Raw genomic sequence first — 1695 nt, forward strand, 5'->3', positions numbered from 1 at the left:
GAGATCCGGCTATTCCTGGCACGGGACCTGTTGGCGAAGGAAAAGGGAGGAGCAATCCCGCAGCTTCTCTTGCGGGACCACTTCGGGCCGCACGACAGTGACGCCAATCAGAACGGGCAAGAGCTTCGTGACCGAGGCAGCACGAGCCGGCCCTGCACGCGGTGCTTGCTTCAGCTGTTTGCGCAACGCTCGGGATTTTCAACTGAATCAGCGGTTTTCCTGGCAAAACCCCTACGTTAGTCAACAAAACAAATATCGCTCGACGCCAGCAATGACGTTCTGAGGCGGCACGTAAGTCCAACGCCACCACAGGCCCTCCTCCACCTCTGGCACCGAAAAAGCCCCGGGCAGACACTGAGCACACCCACCTTGAGCTTGTGCTCCTTCCTGTTGACGATGACAGCGGTGATTTGCTGGTCCATGAAGATGAGGATAGTCACCAGCAGCGCAGGGATGGCTGCTGCCAGGTACACCCACCACGGGTTCCCTCCAAAAGGTGGGATGAACCAACCCCGCTCGGGACTGGTTGGCTTTGAAGGGCAAGGAAAAGAAGGGCTGGGTGAGAGCCACAACAGAGGAGTGACGGCAAACCGTTCCATGCAGGGCCGAGGAGTGGAAAGGGGAACCTCTCCCAAGGGCCAGCGAACAAGCTGACAACGACATACCTTGAATTCACTTGGCACGATGAGTTTTGGTGTGTCCACACCTACCAGGGCATCGATTCCACAGAAAATCAAAATGGACAAGATAATGGCAAAGTCACTGATGAGCTTCCGGGCCTGCAACAGAAGTGGACATGGTCGCTAGCACCAGGAAACATCAGTCAACAGCACTCAGCACCAGGAAACACCGTTTCAGCCGTGCTTGAGCTTCTGTGTGATACTCCAGGCTCGTGTCTGGGGGCAATCAAAGCTCCTTGGTTCCTCTTTTGCAGAAACAAAGGGGCGTGTTGTCACGACTGGTCCATGCATTCCGGTCTTTCTGTGCAGGACCTGCTTTTCAGACACGAGTCGTGCTTCTCGTGCTCCGACAGCATTCCTAAGCTATGCGGCATTAACAGAAAATAATGCTATCCCCAGCCAAATCCTCGAGGTGCCCTAGGAGTGCCGCTCTCCTGAAGGCACTGGAATCCCACAACTTAAAGCTGCCGCTGGTCAGACCCCAAAATTTAACCAGGCAGGACCCGCTGTGCTTGTCTGTCAGCGCGGGACCTTTTCAGAGCTGTTGTTCCTTCCAGCTCTCCTGGGTTCTCATGGTTACAGAGAAATTGAGCTGCATTCCAGCCCGGATGGAATTTGTTTCCTTTTTATTAAAAATAATAACAGAGGTTCAACTGTAGCATAGCAGAACAGTAAACAGCGGCACAGGATAAACCCCCGCGTGTCACAACGCCAGCAAAGAGGATGGGGGCAGCTCTCCGAGAGAAGCGCGGCTTTGGCACACGCAGAAACCGCCAGCTCGTGCGCGCATCACAGCGAGTTGAGTTGGGGAGACCAAACAAGCAGATGCACCTGAGAGGTGGAAGCTGGCTGTAAATGTGAGCAAAACGCCGTTTAAATCAAGGCAGAGGGTTTTCAGGTCATTAACCTGCGCCTGATCCTCAGGGAAGAAAGGGAATTTCTGCTTCAGGGAGCCCAGGTTGTGGCTCGGTGACAAAGCCAAGGGCTTCTTTTGTCCTTCCCTCCAGATCACGGC

The 1695-nt window shown here is 54.5% G+C and overlaps 1 protein-coding gene across 1 annotated transcript in view; it reads right to left on the reverse strand.

Moving 5' to 3' along the window:
• SLC4A4 (solute carrier family 4 (sodium bicarbonate cotransporter), member 4) overlaps positions 1-1695 on the reverse strand; it is a gene marked incomplete at its 5' end in the record, with an annotated part of 65928 nt that overhangs the window by 13085 nt on the left and 51148 nt on the right. Inside the window, 2 exons of the mRNA XM_010132979.1 lie at positions 369-530; positions 666-779. Of these exons, the coding sequence (XP_010131281.1) occupies positions 369-530; positions 666-779 (276 nt within the window). The remainder of the gene's footprint in view (positions 1-368; positions 531-665; positions 780-1695) is intronic.

The sequence above is a fragment of the Buceros rhinoceros genome, unplaced genomic scaffold (assembly GCF_000710305.1).
Source record: "Buceros rhinoceros silvestris isolate BGI_N320 unplaced genomic scaffold, ASM71030v1 scaffold13210, whole genome shotgun sequence".
Classification (NCBI taxonomy): Eukaryota; Metazoa; Chordata; class Aves; order Bucerotiformes; family Bucerotidae; genus Buceros; species Buceros rhinoceros.